The sequence below is a fragment of the Chlorocebus sabaeus genome, chromosome 15 (genome assembly GCF_047675955.1).
Source record: "Chlorocebus sabaeus isolate Y175 chromosome 15, mChlSab1.0.hap1, whole genome shotgun sequence".
NCBI classification, from domain to species: Eukaryota; Metazoa; Chordata; class Mammalia; order Primates; family Cercopithecidae; genus Chlorocebus; species Chlorocebus sabaeus.
The window spans coordinates 62,853,940-62,874,325 of record NC_132918.1 but is presented as its reverse complement, the minus strand read 5'-3'; the positions used below and the strand labels follow the sequence as shown (position 1 = coordinate 62,874,325).

Genomic DNA, 20,386 nt, shown 5'->3' with positions numbered 1-20,386 from the left:
TTTATCCCTTGCTTTATGCCTTTGAATCCCTTTCTCACCAAGTTACTTGTTAAAACTTGTTAAATGACAACCATTATTCTTATCCTTACTTCTCTTCCTCTTGAAACTATTCAGGTTTACAAACAATCTTTTCTCTCAGTCCACTCAGTATTTACTATGTAAAAGGGTAATTAGTTACTTTGCATAGTATCCATAACTTTGATATATTCGACTTCATCTTTCTGAGTCGTAGGGTGAGGAGTAAATGGAATTTGTGTCAGAAGATCATAGGTAGAGTCCTAGCTAACTGATGGTGTAATTGTAGGAAGATTACTTCAATATCTTTCCCTCTCGGTTTCCTCTTCTGTTAAATGAGAATAATAGTAACCATCTCTTATGATATTTGAGGATTAATATCTGTCAGAATAGTAGTAAATTAGATAGGTTTATACTTTAAATTATAAATCATTATATAAATGTTAGTAAACTTAATGCAGTCCTCAGGATCTAGGATTAGCCAGGTATGTGCAGAATCATGAGTATCTCCTCCAAGTCCTTGGTGGCTTCCTCCAAGTCCTTCTGCAGCTTTGCCTGTGTACGCCACTCCTAGTTCAATTCCTACTAAATCTATTGTAATGTCAAGGCCTCTGACTCTCTGATACTCATTTCTTTGCATGTTGTGAATACTGAATAATGAGATGACATGAACTACTACTAAGTTTGTAGTACATATTTAACAAATACAATTTCTTACTTTAAAATGAAAATAATTCAGAAGAATCATAGGTTTAGAGTACAATGAAACCACAGGTAATTGGCAGTGGTAATAGGGTATGGGGTGGGAAGTTTGGGATCATTTTGGTTAGCTTGAGTTATCCAATTAACTCAGAAGTAACCCAGTTAGGGAAGCTACTCTCAGAGGTGTGGGTGATAGTGCTTGGTCTCCCTAGTATGTAGGTGCAGAAAGTAGAGCACCATTGTATTAGCACACAGGAGTCATGGCACTCAGTAAATACACCAATAAAACAAAAGAAGGAATTTCCTCAGTAATTTAAGTATATAGTTCATCAGTGGTAGTAAACAGGCCTTTTAAAAACAAAATGTGCAGTATATATTGTTAACCAAACTTTAAAGTTTGGTTAACTTTAAAGTTTGGTTAACAAAATCTCCTTTTTAAAATGCTAGGTAGTTGTATTTAAAAACTTGCCACCTTCAGATTGATCTGTCTAATGAGCAGGATTATAATTAACCTCTCTACAGTTACCAAATGGAAATGAAGGGGCCACAGCGCTGGTGCTGAGTCACAGAGTCAGAGGCCATGGGGGCCAGATTGACTTAAAGAAATAGCAAACAAGAAGGGGGGAAAATAAAACTCTGATAGCCACATCAAATAGGCAGTGATACTGGGAATTTGTTGATCATTTTAGTTACTTAGTTCGAACATTTCTGCTTTGTTATGTAAGAAAGTGCTATTCTTGAAAACTTCTATATTTTCTGTTTTTTTCTTACAAAAATGCAAGACATATACACAGATACATATATACATATATATGTATATTATACACATACATATGTTTTTCTTAAAGTGTATCTCTACTAGTATATTTTAATTAAAATGGCAAACCAGTGACCCAAAGAAGGTAGCTAGGAGGCCCTATAGTTGATAGCATAGTAGGGAAATGTATTGGCGTTATCTAGAGGGACAGAAGTATTAGGATAGATGTATATATGAAGGGGAATTTATTAAGGAGTACTGACTCACATGGTCATGGTGAAGTCCCACAATAGGCCGTCTGCAAGCTGACAAGGAAGCCAGTCCAAGTCCCAAAACCTTAAAAGTAGGGAAGCCGACAGTGCAGCCTTCAGTCTGTGGCTGAAGGCCCCAAGAGCCCCTGGCAAACCGCTGGTGTAAGTCCAAGAGTCCAAAAACTGAAGAACTTGGAGTCTGATGTTCAGGGGCAGGAAGCATCCACCACAGGAGAAAGATGAAGGCCAGAAGACTCAGTAAACCTGCTCTTTCCACCTTCTGCCTGCTTTATTCTAGCCATGCTGGCAGCTGATTAGATGGTGCCCATCCAGATTGAGGGTAGATCTGCCTCTCTGAGTCCACTGATTCAAATGTTAATCTCCTTTGGCAACACCCTCACAGACACACCCAGGAACAATACTTTTCATCCCTCAATCCAATCAAGTCGACACTCAATATTAACCATCACAGGAAGGTTCCATATCTTCTTCTCTTGAAGAGTCTCCCATGGCTCTCTCCACATTTAGATTAACATTTATATAAATTTTATATAAATTTTCTGGCAAATACTTAACTTGTGAGGTAAGGCGGTCAGTCTTATTTTAAGTCCACAAAATTATTTAATTGTAAAAGCTGAATAGTTTGTATAAATTTACATCTTTATAAGGTACTATATGATCTAAAATATATGTTTTTCATTTCAGTCTGTGAGGAATTCCCTAATAAAATAGAAGTACAGCCCAGATAAGGTTATGAAGCGTTACTTGTTTACTAGCTTTGTGATAATAATTTTTTTAAAATGTGTATTTATGGAGCATCGCTATGTTCCATAATTGCCCTTTGCACTGTGGGGGACAGAGTGGAGTGGTGAATAACACAGATAGGGTGCTGCCATCACAGGTTGTATATTTTAGTGTGGTATAGGGGAGAGTGGTGAGACAACAAGCGTGTATAGATAAAGAGGATAATTACAGAGGGTGATAATTGCTCTGAAGAAATAAAGCAGAGTAACTGGATAGCTAGAAGGAGAGTAGCCAGTGGGAAGGCTACTTTAGGAATAGTGATTGGAGAAGACATCTTTGAAAAGATGACATTTGAGCTGAGATGTGAAAAAATTTAAAGGCCAGCCATATGAAGAACTAGGGCAAGAACTTGTAGACAGGGGGAGTAGCTAGGGCAAAGTTAGTTTCTCAGTGAAAACAAGCTCAGTGTTTAGAAGAGCAAAAAGAAGTCAGGCAGGCTAGAGCAAGTGCTTTAGAGAAGGAAATATGAGAGGAGAGCAAAGGCCAGACAAGCAGTCTTGTAGACCACAGTAAAAAGTAAGGATTTATTCCAATTGCAATGGGAAGCTTTTGGAGTACATTGAGCAGTGGCATGATACGTAAAAAGATAATTATGGCTGCTGTGCAGTGGGGCAAAGGTAGTTGTAAGAGTGGAAGCTGGAAAAGCAAGTAGGAGTCTATTGGAGTGTTTCAGGTTAAGTAATGTTATCTATTTATTAGACTAAAAATTTAGTAATAAAGACAGGAGTAGATAGGTTTGGGATATGTATTTTATGTTTCAAAATACAAATTAGGGGATTATTATATGTAGTTTTCTCATATTCATAAGTTTCTGTTCCATTTTTACTGCTCTGTTTCTGATCCTTTTTTCCTCCTGCCCACAGTCACTTACTTGTTTAATTGTTTTCTTGGGATCTAGTGTTTTTCCACTTCTAGTCCATTCCATGTGTTACAGCCTAATCACTCTACTCAAAGCACATTTATAATCATTCTGTTTGCCTAATTCAAAACTTTATATGACTCCCTGTGGCCTGAAGAAGAATGGACTTACTCAGTTTCTCTAATACATACCCAGTTCCCTTTTAGACAAGTGCTTCTAGCATTATTCAGTGAACAGGTTTTGTGCTTTCTATTTTCCGTGTTTTGGAATCTTTCATGCTCTCCTCTGCTGGAATGCTGCTTCCCTCCTCTGCTTCCTGTTAGATTCCTGACCGCTCATCATTCAAGACCTGAGTTCATCACCTGAGTTTATGAAACATTTTCCTGTCTTGGCAATTGGAAATCATTTGTGCCTAGTCTGTGTTCTGTAGAATTTTCTTAATAACTTTTTAATATTATTTAATTTTGTTTGGTCTTATATTTGTTTAGGTCCATCTGCCAGTATATTCAATACATTTATATTAATCTCCTTAGTGTACCAGGCTGTAGAGATGCCAAGATAAATGTGACATGGATGCTTAAGAAGCTTACAGACAGGCCGGGCGCGGTGGCTCAAGCCTGTAATCCCAGCACTTTGGGAGGCCGAGACGGGCGGATCACGAGGTCAGGAGATCAAGACCATCCTGGCTAACACGGTGAAACCCCGTCTCTACTAAAAAAATACAAAAATCTAGCCAGGCGAGGTGGCGGGCTCCTGTAGTCCCAGCTACTCGGGAGGCTGAGGCAGGAGCATGGCGGGAACCCGGGAGGCGGAGCTTGCAGTGAGCTGAGATCCGGCCACTGCACTCCAGCCTGGGCGACAGAGCGAGACTCCGCCTAAAAAAAAAAAAAAAAAAAAAAAAAAGAAGCTTACAGACAAAACAGGAAAAAAAATGTTACAATGCAGGATTATTGGTCCCATTAACAGAAGCAGTATGTAGAAGAGCTCTTGTGTTAGCCCAGGTCTTATCTTTCAAACCTAGTAGTAAAACTTTTGAGGGCATGGACCTAGTCTTGTTTTTGTTTCACTGCTCATCACCAAGTTGATGCTTAATAAATGATCATTGATTATGAATCTTATCACTGATGATCAGTGTTGTTCAATTTTAGTAATTATCTCAAACATCTTTAAATTTTCAGAGACATAAGCATACTTAAAAAAAATACTGTTATCAACTTTCTAGTATGAGTTTAAACAAGATAATTTGATTTCATGAGCTGTGATTCTGCCATCATTTAATGTATTTGATCTGGATATGTCACTGTATTAAATATTATCTTCCCCTTCAGCCAATTTTAATATTCTTTTATGTCACTAACCCTTTTTTGCCTCAAAGAGTTTTGCATTCATTTCAATTAATTGCTCTTTATCTTTTTTTTTCTCTGATGAGATAAAATTTATTTAACTATATCCAATTATACTGTACTTTTTTTTTTTCATGTTTTTTCCTCTTTTTTTTTTTTTAAATTTATTTATTATTATTAAACTTCAAGTTGTAGGGTACATGTGCACAACGTGCAGGTTTGCTACATATGGTTGTTACTGTTCCCATTTTTATTGCTGAAAAAACTGATAATCAAAAGGTAAATCAAGGAATTTCCATTTACGGCATTCTAATTTAGAACTTGAATTGTCTATTCTGAACAAATTTTGCCATGTTTTCAAAAGCTGTAACATTAAATGAAATTCAGTATTATTTAAAATGGTGGAAATAATGAGTTCAGGATAACATATCATTTCCATATTAGATGCCAAAGAAGTATGTTATTTGGTCTATCAAGGTCTATTCTAAAAATATATATGCAGCATCTATAACATCATTTGCAGATTAACATATTTATAAGATATTGCCAAATAGTCTCATCTTTTCTTCAAATGTGTTTTCCCTCTCTCTTGAATTAAATGATTAAATTTATTTAACTGACTTTTATAATTGTAACTTTGACCATATTTTAAAGTTTATCTGATTGCCTATTGATATGCTGTTATCATCTTCAATATTTGATCTTTTGTATTTCTAGTTATCGTAGTTAACATTTTAGGTAGCTCATTCATAATTTAATCATTCTTTTTCTTACTTGTATCTCCATGGTGAGTTTTTAAAGATGCAGCTTTCTTGGGCCAGGTGTGGTGGCTCATGCCTTTAATCCCAGCACTCTGGGAGGCCAAGGCAGGAGGATCACTTGAGCCCAGGAGTTTGAGACCAGCCTGGGCAACATGGTAAAACTCTGTCTCCACAAAAACACAGAAATTAGCCAGACATAGTGGCACACACCTGTAGTCCCATCTACTTGGCAGGCTTCAGTGCGGGGATCATTTGATCCCAGGAGGTTGAGACTTCAGTAAGCTGTGGTCACGCCAGTGCACTCCAGCCTGGGTTAAAGAGTGAGTTCCTGTCTCAAAAAAATGTAACTTTCTCATCTTATTGTTTCCTTTTGTTTATAGTATGTATGCCATGCTTCAGACATAATCTATTTAAGCAAATTTTGTCTTCTCAGTTTTTTAAATCTTACAATTTGATATTTTGCAAGCAAACTTTGTCTCCTCAATTAAACTTTATTTGATATTTTCTGGATTCATTAATAATTGCTTGCAAGAAGAATGGAGCAGGTACGGAAATAAAAAAATTCTTTAAATTCTTTTTTAGAAATTATAGGTATGTGCTGTACTGTTTGGTAGATACCAGGCACATGTGGCTATTTAAATATAAATTTAAATTAAATAAAAATTTTAGTCATCACAGTAGCTATATTAGCCATACAGCTGATAATGGCTATTGTATTGGACAACTCTTATAGAGGATACTTCCATTCTTACAGAAAGTTTTTTGGACAGCGCTGTATAGATAATCCACTGTTATGCTCACCTCAGCAGCACATATACTAAAATTGGAATGATATGTCATTATTGTTATATTTTTGTGTAATACATGATGTAAATGTCTACATTTTGTTTTTTATTCATGTTGAACTTTTTTTAGGTATGGCCTCTGTGAAACATTCACTTTTATTTTCTCTCTCCTTTAGAAAGTGACATGAATATTTACAGTAGATAAGTCGTACCTGAATTTTTGATCAAATGCAGTTACTATGTTACACTGTAGTATGTGGATGGAAACTAGATTAATTTTGAATTTTTTTGCTATGTTAAGCATATTCAAAAGTGATTTTACTGAGTAATTTATTGTTTTTTTTTTAATTTAAAGATTCTCTTTCTCAAAATACTGTTTGAAATCTCAAACAGTATTTCCCTGTTTTGAAAAAGAAATACTCCCAGTAATTTGGTCCGTTGATGTCACACTTTACAAAGTTAAGATGTCCTAAATGTCGGTGTCTCCTACACAGTTTCCTTCAAGCCCATTTTTTATTTAAATAAAAAACAAATTCCTCTGGGAAGAAGGATTTTACAAGCAATTTCAGAGCAGAATTGATTTTGGTGTGTGTTAATGCCGACAATCTGCCCAGTGTTAAAATGTTAAAGAGAAAAAAAAATACAAGCTGCCATATTCCTGTGATCACACCAAAATAGCAGCTTGTATTTATATTTTCAGTCTCCTCGAGGTGGACTGCAGGCACACATGAATGAGTGGATGTACTTGGTGTTGTGTTGTGATTTTATTTAATGCAGGCAAAGTACATGCTTGTGCATGCACGACCAGCCCTCACATATGCACTTGTTCACAGCCGAGAAAGTGAAAACTACAACACAAGCCGCTCTCTAAGAGTTGTCGGCAACCTGTGTGTGTGTTTCTTAAATATTAAAGAGGGGGGAAAACAGATTTTCAGGAATATGAGAAATAATTCTTCTGTCAAATGGCCTGTGGTCCTTCCTCATTTGACACTTAAGGTAAAAACAAAATAATTACTATTGCATATGTATATTTAGTATTTTCCTGTACTGCTCCTATACTGTTTTAAAGTATATTTTTCCCATTTCTGTTTCATTTAAGCATGCAAGTTCTTAGCATACATTTATTCTAATTTGTGAGATTTTTAAAAACTTAAAAATTTTTTTTTCAGTATTTTAATGAAAATATAGGTCTATTTGCTACAGAACATATAGTTGCAGTGCTTTCATTAGCACGCTGGTGCTCCTTATTTTTGGAGTTTAGGAGCAGCAGTACATAGGGGCAGCACAGTTACAGGGGTACCCTCTGAACTGCTGACCAATAGAATTTTTGCTTTTCAGATTTCTTTGTTTTGAATGAGCCTAGATTTTTAAGGACTATTTATAGTTGTAGATTTATATGATTAGGAGAAGGTTAAAAAGTAAAGTTTGGTGAGCAGTAAAATAATATTCCCAATGGGCATAGCCTGTTTGGGCGTGTAACACAGTCTTTTTAGAACATTTCAGCAGATTTAGAATTGAAGCAGCTTTGGTACTTCAGGGGTAAGGCTTTGTATTTAATTTTTTTCTTAATTATTGAAAAACTTCAAAATAAAGTCTGTATTTCCATTTGTGACACAGTGTCATCTGGCACTGAAAGTACATGTACAGTATATCTACCTACGTTTATATTTTTTCCTAATTTTTCACCGTTATGGTAGGAACAGAAAGATGTTTTTGGAGGAGTGGAGGAGTGGGGTAAAGGGCTTGTTACGTGACTCAGGCACTGTAGAACTAGAAAGAACCTTAGATGAAAACCTCTACTTAGATGGTGACAGGTCCCATCTCCTGAACTGCAGCCACACCTGCCTTCTCCCAACCTTGTATCCTGTCATCCCAAACCGCCCCCTCTTCTTTTTGTTTTTGCTTAATCTTCCCAACTGTATGGTGATTTCTTATTCCACCTTCCTTGTTAACCTCTTGGAGATTTTTTCTGCTGTCCTCTTGGGCTGAGTCCTACTCGTTGTCATCACAATAAATTACTACTTTCTTTTTTTTTCACTTAAAAAAATTCTCTATTCACCTCCTGTTTATGAACTATGAAAACTATTTGTCATTCTTTTCTTCATTGCAAAAAATAAATTAAAGAAAGCAGAACCTTGTTCAGGCTTTCCTTTTGCGTTGCCTTTATATTCCTAGTCCCTGATTGTATCGTCTTAATTTTCCTTAAAGGTTTGGTTGTTTGTAAGGCTTGTAGGTATATTTGTTCATTCAGCAAATACTACTTGAGAAATTACTGTGTGTCAGCCACTGTTTTAGAAGTTGAATATTCAAATAAAGAAAAGACTGCCTCTTCTGTTCTTTAATATATGATGCACATTTTATTGTAATTATATTCTTTCAAAATTATCTATAAGATGTCTGTTTTTTTCTCCTAGATTTTCTTGAGTTCATATGTTTTGTATCTTCATATTCTCCAGTACTTGGCACCCATTGTAAGCATTTGTGTCATTAATAGTCATCTAGTAAAATCCGTTTATTTTGCAAAGGTGAAAAGTTGAAGCTCAGAAAAACTATGACAAGAATAAGCAAATATAACTTGTTAATGGCCGAAATGGAAACGGTACCTGGGACTTCTGTTTTTCCACTGCTCTATAATTTATGTTAATCTTGTTTGCCTAGATTTAATGCTTCATCAGGAAACATTTATTAAGTACCTTCAGTGGGCAAGCACTTAGTGAAGCAAAACGGGACAGAAACATAAATGAATCAGTATCTCAAATCTTATTCAAAAAGTGGTGGAGACTAAATAAGTAGATACTGTTTCTGCCCTCTGGGTTTATATATTGTAATGCAGTGCTTCTCAACCTTGGGAATATTAGCATTTTGGACCAATTCTTTGTTTTGAGAGGTTGTTTTGCACACTGTAGGATGTTTAGCAGATCCCTGATCTCTGCTTGCTAGAGCTGTGTGGCATGCTTTTAAAAATCTTTCTTTGTCAGATGGAGAGATTACAAACATTTTCTCACATTCTGTAGGTTGCCTGTTCACTCTGTTGATAGTTTCTTTTGCTGTGTAGAAGCTCTTTTGTTTAATTAGATCCCATTTGTCAATTTTGGCTTTTGTTGCCATTGCTTTTGGTGTATTAGTCATGAAGTCTTTGTTCATGCCTATGTCCAGACTGGTATTGCCTAGGTTTTCTTCTAGGGTTTTTATGGTTTTAGGTCTTATGTTTAAGTCTTTAACCCATCTTGAGTTAATTTTTGTATAAGGTGTAAGGAAGGGGTCCAATTTGAGTTTTCTGCATATAGCTAGCCAGTTTCCCCAACACCATTTATTAAATAGGGAGTCCTTTCCACCTTGCTTGCTTTTGTCATGTTTGTCAAAGATCAGATGGTTGTAGATGTGTGGTGTTATTTCTCAGGCCTCTGTTCGGTTCCATTGTTCTATATATCTGTTTTGGTACCAGTACCATGCTGTTTTGGTACCAGTACCATGCTGTTTTGGTTACTATAGCCTTGTAGTATAGTTTGAAGTTAGGTAGCATGATGCCTCCAGCTTTGTTCTTTTTGCTTAGGATTGTCATGGCTATATGGGCTCTTTCTTGGTTCCATGTGAAATTTAAAATAGTTTTTTTAATTCTGTGAAGAAAGTCAATGATAGGTTGGTGGAAATAGCATTGAATCTATAAATCACTTTTGGCAGTATGGCCATTTTCATGATATTGATTCTATCCATGAGTATGGAATGTTTTTCCGTTTGTGTCCTCTCTTATTTCCTTGAGCAGTGGTTTATAGTTCTCCTTGAAAAGGTCCTTCATATTCCTTGTAAGTTGTACTCCCAGGTATTTGCAAAGAACTTAAACAAATTTACAAGAAAAAAACAACCCCATCAAAAACTAGGTGAAGGATATGAACAGACATTTCTCAAAGGAAGACATTTGTGTGGCCGACAAACATTTGGAAAAAAAAAAAAACCTCATCATCACTGGTCATTAGAGAAATGCAAATCAAAACCACAATGAGATACCATCTCACACCAGTTAGAATGGCGAGCATTAAAAAGTTAGGAAACAACAGATGCTGAAGAGGATGTGGAGAAACAAGAATGCTTTTGGTGGGAGTGTGAATTAGTTCAACCATTGCGGAAAACAGTATGGCGATTCCTCAAGGATCTAGAACCAGAAATACCATTTGACCCAGCAGTCCCGTTAATGGGTACATACCCAAAGGATTATAAATCATTCTGCTATAAAGACACATGCACACGTATGTTTATTGCAGCACTGTTCACAATAGCAAAGACTTGGAACCAACCCAAATGCCCATCAGTGATAGACTTGATAAAGAAAATGTGGCACCTTTTCCATATACCATATCCCATGGTATATATCCCATATACCATGGGATACTAAGCAGCCATAAAAAAGGAAGAGTTCATGTCCTTTGCAGGGACGTATATGAAGCTGGAAACCATTATTCTCAGCAAACTAACACAGGACTAGAAAACCAAACACCACATGTTCTCACTCATAAGTGGCAGTTGAACAATGAGAACACATGGACACAGGGAAGGGAGCATCACACACTGGGGTCTGTTGCGGGGTGGGAGCCTAGGGGAGATATCGCGTTAGGAGAAACCTAATGTGGATGACGGGCTGAAGGGTGCAGCAAACCACCATGGCATGTATATACCTAATGTAACAAACCTCCTCATTCTATACATGTTTCCCAGAACTTGAAAGTATAATTTTTAAAAAAGGGTCACATGACACAGCAAGTGGATCACGTAGAAAGAAGGTGTTAGCATAAGACTGGACGCTATTTTATGCACCAATATTATAACCAGTAAGTATCATTGATCACTTAGTAAATTCAATTTTATGCCATCACTGAAAAAAAAAAAAAAAAAATTCTAAGGACCTTTTGTTTGTCTGAAGGGTTCTTTGTGGCATCATCTTAGAGCTTTCTAAGATCTCAGTAAAGGCTTTTACAGTCACACCTTTGATTTCATCTTAGTTCTTGCCTTTCTGTCTTTTTCCTAGATCTGATCTTTGCCCAGAAGCAGTGTGTTAATGTTGGTATCATTTGCTGACTTGAGAATCTGGGAATGAGAAAAAGCTTTATTTTTAAACCAAGCAAGTTCTAGCACCTTTATGTTTACCAGTTACTCCTTTTGTTTTTTTCTCTTCTTACATTCTACTATAAGTAACACAAATAAACCAGACAGTACCTTCAGTACTCTGCCTGGATATCTCCTTAGCTAGATCACTCAGTTTATTAGATTCATTTTCTATGTTCCATATAACTAGAGGCTATCATATTGCCAGACTTTCTGTCACTGCAAAATAAGGAACCCCTTTCCTCCATTTTTTTTCTGTAATGTTTTCTTCACTTTCATGTAAGCCCTCACTGGCAGCCTCTTTGCAGATTGTCTTTTTGCTAATAGTCTTTTTCCCACAGCCTTGATTTCTCACTCATGCTCTCCTGAAGGTCCTTCAGTCTTCTATCCAGTCCCATAGGCACTTCTACCACATATTTTAGGTTTCTGTTTTTTGGTTTTTTTGATACAGCACCCCTGTTTCAGATGTCAAAACCTCTATCATATTTTACTACGTAATTAACCAAAATTAGTGGCTTAAAACAACAATCAATTATTATTTCATGGTTGCTGTGGATCAAGAGTTTGTGAGCAATGTAGCTGGGAGATTCTGGCTTAGGAGTGTTTCATGAGATTGCAGTCATGTGGTTACTGGAGCTGGAGACATTTGATGGCTTGACTATGGCTGGAGTATCCACATTGGTTCCTCTCTGTGTGGATCTCTTTAAGGCGCTGCTTTAGTGTCCTCCTTCAGAAGATACTTTCTTCAGATCAAGAGATCCAAGAAAGAAAAAGAGCCACGTAGAAGCTATGTCGTTTCTATGCCATTACCTCAGAAGGGAAATGTGAGAATTAAAGAATTTGCAGTCATAGTTTTAAAAGCAGCACAATTCCAATGGAGTTTTCAAGGTCTTCCCCATGATCTTTTTCATTCTGTCCACTAGAAGGGGAAATGTGTACGGAGGCCTGCCTGTGGGGAAGTTAGGGGAGTGTCTTTCGTGGTCACACATAATTTCCCCTCTCATTCCATTGGCTAGCACTCAGGTCACATGACCACAGCTAACTGAAAAGGAAGCTGGGAAATTAAATCCAGCTATGTGACTGCAAAGAAGGAAAACAGGTTTGGTTGAATAGGGAGAATGGAAATTACCAACCAAAATAGGGAACACAGGAAGAAAAAAAATTGTGTCTTTCAGTATGTCTGTTTTTATTCCATATCAAATTGTTTCTTGTTGTGGTCTTGGCTTGATTGTTCAGTTTTTCTTTAGTAAAACAATAAACCACAGTAAGGTATTATAGTTATTTTGGTGGTTAATAGTATTCTAGGGAGTTTTCGTCAGCTCATTTAAAAATTTTGGATGAGTGCTTGTTTTGATTTTCTGTTTTTGAAATATGGGCATAACAACAGTTATTGTTCCTTCAAGTCCTTCTGTGCTTCTTTGTCCTATCGCATGATTATAAACCCTCACCAAGGGCTTTCCTTTTTCCCCTGGGGCATCTTATTGAATACTTGCATCTTCAGTATTTCATCTGGGCCCAATGCTTTGTCTATTTTAATACTTCTAATTACCTAATTATGTACTATAATGTGGTGACAAAACCCTTTATCATCTTACTCTTTTCTTAACCCTTTTCTTGCTTAGGAAAGATTCTTTTTGTCTCTTTGTTGCCTGCATTACAGATAGCCCAGATACTTGCCTGCCTTCCCTTTATTGTCTGTATTATGACAGACCATTGCCCTGTTGAATGTCTTTCCAACTAACTTATCAGGCGCCTAGGTTCCTGGTTATTGGGGGCTCCAAAGTTGGTGTTTAATTGTTCTCCATCCCTTACTTTTCAGTTCACTTCCACACACTGTAGTCATATGAGACCATATTCACATGGCAAATAGGATACTCTAGTTGTCATAAACTACTTTTGTTACAGAATTAGTAGCCATTCTCTCATGTATAGATCTTTGTGTAATAAATGTCTGCAGTACGTATCCATGACCCAGATGTAATAGAAATCAGTAAAATTTTAAAAAATTATGCGAATTGTATTTCAGGATAGCTAAAAATTGATGAAGGAATTTTTTTTTCATTTTATCTATGTCTTAATAAAGGAAGAAAAAATATGATAGAATTATAGTTTTACCATTTTATGACTTTTAATGAATTACCAGATTTAGGCAGTGATCATTAACAGTTGGTAGAATCACCGAAAGTGGGATACATTAATGTTAGGTGCCTCCTGATGGAAGTACACAACACCAACTTATCACTGCATTGAAATCACCTCAAGCTTAAAACAACAGAATTTATTTTGTTGTTGAATCTACAACTTGAGCAGGGCTCAGTAGGATGGCGTATCTCTATTCCACATGATGTTGGCTGTGGTAGCTTGAAGTCCAGGGTCTGGCATCATCTGAAGGTTTGCTCACTCACCCATCTGGTTGTTGAAGCTGGTTCTCAGGTGAGACCTCCTCTCGAGCTGTGGTGGGAACACCCGAGATGGCCTTTTCATATGGCTGCTTGGCTTCCTCACAGCATGGTGGCCTGGTTCTGAGAATGTGTCCAGAGAGAGCCAGACAGAAGCTGTGTTCCAGCACCACTTTTGACACATTTATTTTGTGAGAAAACTGGTCACTAAGGCCAGCACATACTCAAAGGGAAGAGAGTCAGACTCTTTCTATGGGAGGAGTATCAAAGAATTTGCAAACATGTTCTCAAATTATATCATCTATAGATGAGACAGAAGAATCTTGTCGAAAACTTGAACCTGAATCTCATAAAGTCTCTAGGTCTAAGTGCCAGTTTGTAGGAAATACAGGGGAAAGGGGAATTGTTAAATAAGACAATGGAGGCACAATACATAAAATTCCGGATGTGGGAAGGTTCTACAGGATAAAAAATCTGGTTTCTTTAACAAATACATTGCAAGATAAAAACGAGAAGAAGGACAAGTCTGTAGTAAAGGAATCTTAAGAGATATATCAACAAACTGCAGTGTACTAACAGATATTTCTTGGCTCTTAACAAAGTGTTAAGAATTTTTGGACAGTCACAGAAATTTGAACATTTAGTGAACATTTAATCTATATTTGATTGATAGATTATTATTTTTATTATTAGTAATGTTACAATGGCACTATGGGATTTTTTTGCTTTTTTGGTTTGTTTGTTTTGTTCTTTGAGACAGGGTCTTGTTCTCTTGCCTAGGCCAAAGTGCAGTGGTGCAAACTTGGCCCACTGCAGCCTCTAACCTCTGAGGCTCAAGCGATCCTCCCACGTCAGCCTCCCAAGTAGCTGGGACTACAGGTGTGTGCCAACATACCCAGCTAATTTATTTTTACATTTTTTTTTTAAGGCAGGGTCTCACTGTGTTGCCCAGGCTGTTCTCAAACTCCTGGGCTCAAGCGATCCTCCCGCCTTGGCCTTTCAAAGTGCTGGGATTATAGGTGTAAGCCCCTTCACCTGGCCTATGGTTATGTTTTTAAAGAGTGCTTGCCTTTTAGAAATACACATTGCAGTATTTATAGATATAATGATGTCTGGGATTAGCTTCAAAATAATGCAATATTGGGGAGGAATATATGTAAAACAAATGATAAGTCATGAAACTAGCTGATGGGTAGATTGGGGTTCAGTTTACTGTTGTCTTTTCTTTATAAATGTTTGAATTTTCCATAATGAAAGATTTTTAAAACTTATAATGAAACCTATGTTGCCTATCAATTTTGGTTTATTTCAAGGTAGAAAACAAACTTACACACCAAATGTTTGTGATGGCTCTTATTTTTACTGTGTACTGTGTAAAATTTGTTCAAATACAGTTTCTTCACACATCTGAGAGAGAAACTTAAATACTGATCAGTTGAGTCTAAACTGAAATATGACTTTTACCCTAAAGTAAAGATTTAAGACTATGTTAGTCTAAATTCCGTTATGGACTACTTAATCTTTGCTGTTCATCTCTATTTTTAGAGTTTTACCCTCACCTGTTTTACATCTCAATTTTATGGACAAATGTAGAAAGAAAGACTTTCCGTTAATAATAAAATTTGTTTCCAGTTCCTACTTAGTGTTTTTTTTTTTTTTCCTTTCTGTTTTATTTTCCTACCAGATATTTTGGGTTGAATAAATTATGAACCTCTACAGTTTTAATTCTAAATTTCTCTCTTATTTCCGTGAAACTGTAGAGTCATTGTTGATTTTTCAAAACCTGAATGATTGTTGCATCTAGTGTTGTTAGTATTCTGTGCTTTTAATTATGTTTCAAAAACAGATTTGCCTTTCCAATGATACTTGGGTTACACTGATGTTCAAATTATGTTACCTGGCCTGAATCCACACCATCTAGCATGGGGTAAATAAAACCTAGAAGTTTAATGAGTGGTAGGGAAGCTATTTTCAAACTTACAACATATCATGAAAAACAGATAATTACTATTCCTAGATACACTGTCACTGTACTTTTCTCTCATATTTCTTATACCTATAAATGTAACATCTTCTGGATTGAATCCTGATACTGTGACCATCAAGTATTTTTTGTAGGAAATATGTTATTGTCTAGGTATGTTCATCAACCTTCAGAGCTAGGTTCTTATGTGTAACTCTAAAGTCGTGGAGTTTTACCTAAATACATTTCTCAGATTAATTTATAACCGATTAGGGAAGAGATTGAAAAGTGCTGCTGTTCTGTTAACTACCCAGATACATTGGCAGAGGTATTATTCCTCTATGCTTCTGTTTACTTTCCTGTTAATCTCTGAGTTGGACTGGATAATTTCCAAAGACTCAGCATAAAACTCTGATTTTCAGTTCTTTTTCCAACTTTTGAAATAGTTTTGAAAACTTTACTTCTTTTTCAGAGCTTTTCTGTATCTTTCTACCTTACTTATTTGATGCAATGGATTCTTCATCATTTAATGAACAAATTATAGTTTTCTAACAAACAGAGTGCCATGAAACTTCACAAATTAGCACTTCAGCATTGTAGAGCAGAATCATAGTTGGTGTGCTGTTGCATAGATATGCTATGTCTGCATAATACACATTTTCAATTGATTTGATATTTGCTAAAAGTAGGCAATTTAAATTACTACTTGCAATTGAATTCTTGTAGATCTGTAGTTTTTAATCTTGAAAGTGGTTAGTATGCATTTAAATGAAACCAGGAATTGGTATATAATGTGTTAAAAGAAAAACTTCAGCCGAATTAAATTTAATGAAGTTTAATTGAGCAATGAACGATTTGTGAATCGGGCAGCCTTCCGAGTCAGAGTAGGCTCAGAGACGCCAGCACAGCCACATGGTGGAAGATTTATAGACAGAAAAAGGAAAGTGACATACAGATAACAGAAGTGAGGTACAGAAACAGCTGGATTGGTCACAGGTTGGTGTTTGCCTTATTTGAACATGGGTTGAACAGTTGGCTACATTTGATTGGCCAAAACTCGATGATTGGCAGACATGTAGGCTACGGTCTGTTTACAGCACCACTTGTTATAGTTCACAATATACAGAGAAACTTTTAGGCTGAACTTAAAATATGTAAGGAGGCAGCTTCAGGCTAAAGTTGACTTAACAAGTATACTTTACATTTTTAGTTTTTAGGTATTAAATTATGGTTTATGGATACTCTTTGCAAAGTTAATGTAGCAGTTTTTAGTACTTTCTTTCATAATCAATTTTAGATTGTAACGGCTACACAGAATTTGGTTGTGCCAATGTGCGTAGAAAATTTCCAAAGAATAGGTGAGGAAGGGGACATGCAAAATTATTAAGTCAGGTGATCCAGATTTTTGGGAATGAAGCCTACTCAAAGACAGAGTTAAATTTATGTTATATAATGAGAAGGAGAGAAAATTTCACCTCTCAAAAGGATTATTCTGTTCTTAATGGCTAAGTTTCCCAAGAAATTTCTCTATACCAAGTTGTTTTATTAACTACTTATCTTTTATCCTGATTACTTTAATTTGGGATATTTGATTTTTAAAGGCTTTAGCAACTTTCTTTTGTTCCAAAATGTCATTTTAAAAGTTTTTGTGTTTCTTTCCTACTTCAGTGCATTTGACATCATTCTGCAGTTTCTTTGGCCTCTCTGACATATGCTTACACTTCAGGTTAATTTTACTCTTCTTTAGAAGTTAATTATGCCACCCCTATTTGAACTATGATGCCTGGATAGGGAGATCATCACATTAAGCTTTATGCAAATATGTGAAGCAAGCTTGCTGAGATCCTTAGGTTGTTTACTGGCCCCCCAAAAAGAGGCTTCCTTGCTGCCACAGAAAAGGCAAAACAAAACAAAACAAACAACAAAAACAAAAACCAAACGAAACCTGTGTGGGCAGTTGCAGAACGGAGTTGTAAGCAAAAGTCAAATGAACAGATGAAGGTAAAATGGGCCTTAATTTATTTAAAAAATTAGGACCAGAAAAAAAGATGCTTCACAGATCTCTAGCATAATTCACCGAAAACCTAGCTTGGACTAGAAAGTTATAACTGTCCAAGGCACCAACAAAGTAGCAGAGTGAAGCATAAAATAGCGGAGGTCTCCAGAAATGGGAGGCAGTAAACCATTATAATATGATGTAAAACAGCCACTATTGCTCTTAAAAGACTCATTAAGGAATATTTTTCTATTTCAGTAATGCTGTATGCCTTCATGCTCTAGGTCATCTTCCTCTCTACTCTCTCACGTTTTCTCAATTTTCAGTTCCAAAGCCACCTGATTTGCAATCTCATTATCTAAAGTATCATTACTCAAATACTATTATAATAATGGCTTCCATTCCTGAATATCTACTACTTGTCAGGCACTGTTCTTGGTGCTCTCATATGATCGCATCTTGATCACAAGATCAGTATTGTTATCCCTTCTTAATAGATGAGGCATTTAAGCAATCATTCACTTGGGGTTTCATAACTAGAAATTATGCAACATGAATTTGAACACAGCCTTTTCTACTTGGGTTTAGGACTTTTAAATTTCACTTTATTATAATGTACTCTTATGTCCTTCCTACGCTACTCTTTCAGGTTTATTCCTCCATAGAGTTAAATTAAAATACTGTTTTCTTTATCACTTCCTTATTCACAAATATAGATTCACTGTACTGTGTTTCCATAGTTGGAAATTCAGCATTCAAAGTTCTTTCCAGCCTTGCTCCACCTTTTCTTCTATCCCACTGTCCTGCTCCCAGCAGGCAGTATTTCATGGAATTGTCTTTTCCTTCTGATTAATAATTACCATGTTATACTGCACTCTTGAAATACCCATTGCCTCCTGTGCCTTCATATTTTTCTTTCTGTTTTGATTACCTTTTCCACTGATGATCCATGTTCCTCCTCTCCTAAAAATTATCGTTCAAACTCTGTGATTAAACCCAGTTGACTACTACTACTAGATGACATTCCCTCAGCCCTTATACATTGATTGTGTATTGTGTTGCTGTGGGTTTTCTCTGGGTTCTTGCAGTTGTGGTGTTTTACTGCATTATAAAGAAATACTTAGAAGTCTATATTTTAATCAGATGAAAAGCTGATAGTTTGGTTATATGTAATAACTGAAGTGTCGATATTTTACATCAAGAAAAAAGAATGCAATCTTTTTTTGAAAAAAATTAGTACTTTTACAAAATCACATTCTTATCCTAAAAACCAGTGGGCTAAAACAAAGCAAATCCCCATCCGCAGACAGGTACAGTGTAATTAAAAAACTATCATATTCACACATGTATGAAGTATATGAAGCATGTGTAAAATTTTGAAATGTGAATATGTTGAAGGATGTCATTTACCTCTGGGATATAATTATTTCCCCTTGCCTCACCCCTTTTTCATTCCCCACCAAAGGCTTAAGTTGCATGGCAAACACAGGCTTGTTCTAAAATCTGAAGCTGCCCTTGCCACGTCTTCGAGATTAGAATTTGAGAATGATTCTTGAAACTGTGTTAGTCAGTTTCAATCTTGTATTTTCCTTTTCCAGGTTTCCTGAAATGCAGTTTTTCCAACAAGAAAATGTGAGAAAAATTCTTACAGATGTTCTTTTCTGTTATGCCAGAGAAAACGAGCAGTTGCTTTATAAACAGGTAATGAAAATATCTTACAGGTGGCATCCATTGACTCAAAATTTTCTATACAGCTTGACAAATGATAGAGCAATAATGTAGCCTTTATTGTATCCAGAGTTGTATCATAATGCTAAAGCAATCAGAGAGCTGCTTGTCAGCTGCATGGTGAGAAAGGTAAGCTCATTGAAGCACATATGCTTCTTCCTCATTATAAGACATTCCACCAAATTGTCTCCTTTAAGGTGTTCAGTCTTTTCTTTCAACTTTTGGGAGTTTGTTTATAAACAGCATCTTTGAAGGCAATCTAGTAATAAAATTTCAGAATTGTATGTACAAATATTATTTTTCAGTATAGCATTTATAAATATATGACATATCATGTAAAAAATAATCAAGTATCCTATTACCCTTTAAAACTTATCAGTAATAGAACTTCAGAAAGTTTCTTTAAATTTTTTGAAATGTGTATTTAGTTCCTTTGTTACCCTGTTATTTGACTCATCTCATTACTAAAGCAAAGAAGATTATTGGGTTGTTTTATTTTATTGAAGTGTAAGTTATTTAATATATACAGATGTATTTACATTTTTTATTTAAGTTTATGGTGTTCTAATAAAAATACACACAGTTGGATATTTTTATGTATTTCTCCAAATGCAAATGAAGTGAGAATTCAAGCTAAATTCTTAAAATCTCCAATAATCAAAAGTTATAATGTATATCTAATTCAGGACCACTGAACTAAAATTTAATATAATAGAAAACACTTATGGTAAAAGCAATGTATTTAATTTGAAATAAACTAGATTTAAGGATGGTAAAACATGTCAGACTACAAATATACTAAATCATACATTTTTAATTATTGTATATACATAGAATATCCAAGGGAACTAATTTTATCTTATTTTTAACAGTAGTTATATTTTTCTGTATTAATTACCTGCTGACAATAACTTATTAGAATTGGA

At 35.7% G+C, this 20,386-nt stretch overlaps 1 protein-coding gene across 12 annotated transcripts in view; it reads left to right on the top strand.

The window, feature by feature from the left end:
- TBC1D5 (TBC1 domain family member 5) overlaps nucleotides 1-20,386 on the top strand; it is a 567,416-nt gene that overhangs the window by 307,413 nt on the left and 239,617 nt on the right. For all 12 annotated transcript variants that reach the window (XM_073023627.1, XM_073023630.1, XM_073023626.1 and 9 more), the window contains one exon: nucleotides 19,331-19,433. In XM_073023627.1, coding sequence (XP_072879728.1) covers nucleotides 19,331-19,433 — 103 coding nt within the window. The remainder of the gene's footprint in view (nucleotides 1-19,330; nucleotides 19,434-20,386) is intronic.